The sequence below is a fragment of the Branchiostoma floridae genome, chromosome 3 (assembly GCF_000003815.2).
Source record: "Branchiostoma floridae strain S238N-H82 chromosome 3, Bfl_VNyyK, whole genome shotgun sequence".
NCBI classification, from domain to species: Eukaryota; Metazoa; Chordata; class Leptocardii; order Amphioxiformes; family Branchiostomatidae; genus Branchiostoma; species Branchiostoma floridae.
The window spans coordinates 30,941,001-30,943,386 of NC_049981.1; the positions used below are offsets into that span (position 1 = coordinate 30,941,001).

Below are 2,386 nucleotides of genomic sequence, written 5' to 3' on the forward strand. Positions count from 1 at the left end.
GATGAGATCGAGTATCTATGGAGAGGATCCAGCACATCCAGACATTTCAAACTCACTAAATAATTTTGCAATGGTTTGTCAGCAGCACTTACGTGATAGCAAACAAGCTCTCAGTTACTTGAACAGGGCAATGCAGATGTCCAGAAGTATTTATGGACAGAGACATCATTTCATTGCTACACTTCTTAACAACCTGGGTGAAACCTGGGGTAAACTCGGTGAACACAAGAGAGCAGTTAACTACCACGAACAGGCACTACAGATGAGAAGGAGTATCTATGGGCTGCAAACAGCACATCGAGATATTGCCATGTCACTCAACAACTTGGGATTGGGTTTGTTAAAACTGGGAGATCGCAGGGCAGCTCATAGCGTCCTCTCAGAAGCCTTGGCAATGGCAAAGCAAGTCTATCCTCAGGACCAAAATCATCCAATGATAAAAACAATTGAAAAGAACCTTGCCAAAACCAGTGTTGTATCTGAATATGAAACATGACACCGTTTACAAAATTCATGTTTACTAAGAAAATGTTGCTCTGAACTAGTGTGTCGAATTTTGTCAATTGAGGAAAATGGAATTAACTACTTTAGTCACGAAAAAGCTATCTTTCACTGGTCCAATGAACAAAGCAAGTTCCCATAGCTCTTGTATTTGAAATATTTAACCCTGAACTACCTTGGTTTGACCAAAATTTCAAATGCTGTTCGGAACTTAGACAATACTTACAACAATAAATCAAGAGTAGAGAAACCCTACCAGAGTAGGAACATTTGTTTATTCTCTTTAACATATAAGAACACTCAAAGAAACTTTACTCTAAGGAAATCAAATAATGTAAAGCAATTCACACTCATCTATGCATATTCTACAGTTGCTAAGCAACCTGGTCACCATGGAGACATAACAAAACAGGAGAGTTTGGCACAAAACATCGGTAAACCTTATCTAATTACACTTCATAGTCCTGTTTCCAAATTTGGGTGACTTAAGACAAAGAGGGGTGGGGGAAACTAGTAATGTGGAGATTCCGAGCGAGCTCGCCGGAGTGAGTGAGAGTGTAAGACAAAAATAATGATGATTCTGCTAGGGGTACTAATTGGTAAGAATGGTATGTTACACCAATGCATTCTTACAGACTGGTCACTTCACTTCTCTGTGTTTTGTAACAGTTTAGAAAAATGTCAATATCTATATAGTGCATTTTTGCCAGTAGAATTGGAGGTACACGATTTTGTGGGAGGACTATACTGACTGTAGACAAGTACAATTAACGCCATGATTTTGCAAATACCTTCTTGCATTTTTGTAGGACCATGATTGACAAAATGCTTACACCTTCTACATGAAGATCACAAATCATACCTATTTCACACACTAACACCACTGGCACTGCACACTCTTTCAAACAATTTGTAGCATGAATAAATATTTGTATATCTGTACAAATGTAAGCAGTACATGTATAAAGATACAGTAACAATAAGTCCATTATGGATCTAATTTCATGTATGGCTATGCATACGTGTACATGAATGTAGATGTGGAATTGTGTCTTGTTTACTGAGTATGACTTTGACGTACAGGTGTCTTTCACTCTACTATTCAAATTGATATCATATAAAGATTTCATTGATATTCAAAAGCCTGCAAACTTGTATTGCTGTTATTTCAGTTCTTTAACCTGTAGTTTGTAAAACATCCTTAGCATGAAATTGATAAATTGCTTCTGAGTTCTGACACTTCGTACTCTTCTGTTTTTGCTTCTCTGCTACTTTTTTTCTACATTAAAAGAATGGATAAATATATTAGCAATAAAATCTGGAACTGACAAGATATAGAAGGACACAGAAATGATTTGAACACTGTTGGCAAGACAAGGCACCAAAAAATTATCATAATTGATTTAAGTACCGTGTAAAACACACTTTCTTTTACATAAAACCTTTTTTACATAAATACTGACAAGCTGAAAGTTGTTGGTAACCTTCACACTGTAAGACAGAGAACATTCACATCGTTGGAACTATCAGATATTATACAAGGACAATGGTCTTAATGACAGAATTATTGAACTACACTGTACAAATGGATGGACGACTGCTGTTCAATCATGATTACTGCATTCTTTTCTTCATTACCATAAACATGAACATTGTGTGTTTTATCTCAGGTTAACATCTTTATACGTCTGTAAAATCTACACTCTTCTGTAATCAATCTTTATATCCTACCTTGGCCGACAATTTCTTGTTCGAGGCCACTAAATTTTCTCAACTTCTGGACGTTGCATTTTGCATGGAAACGAGGTTATGACAAAAATGAAACACAACACGGTGTATTACGCATTTACCTTGATCCCAGACCTCCTGCGGGTCAGATCACCCT

At 36.7% G+C, this 2,386-nt stretch overlaps 1 protein-coding gene across 1 annotated transcript in view; it reads left to right on the top strand.

The window, feature by feature from the left end:
* LOC118411823 overlaps nucleotides 1–905 on the top strand; it is a 4,979-nt gene extending 4,074 nt beyond the window's left edge. Inside the window, exon 5 of the mRNA XM_035814311.1 lies at nucleotides 873–905. Coding sequence (XP_035670204.1) covers nucleotides 873–905 — 33 coding nt within the window. The remainder of the gene's footprint in view (nucleotides 1–872) is intronic.
* The last annotated feature ends 1,481 nt before the right edge of the window (nucleotides 906–2,386 follow it).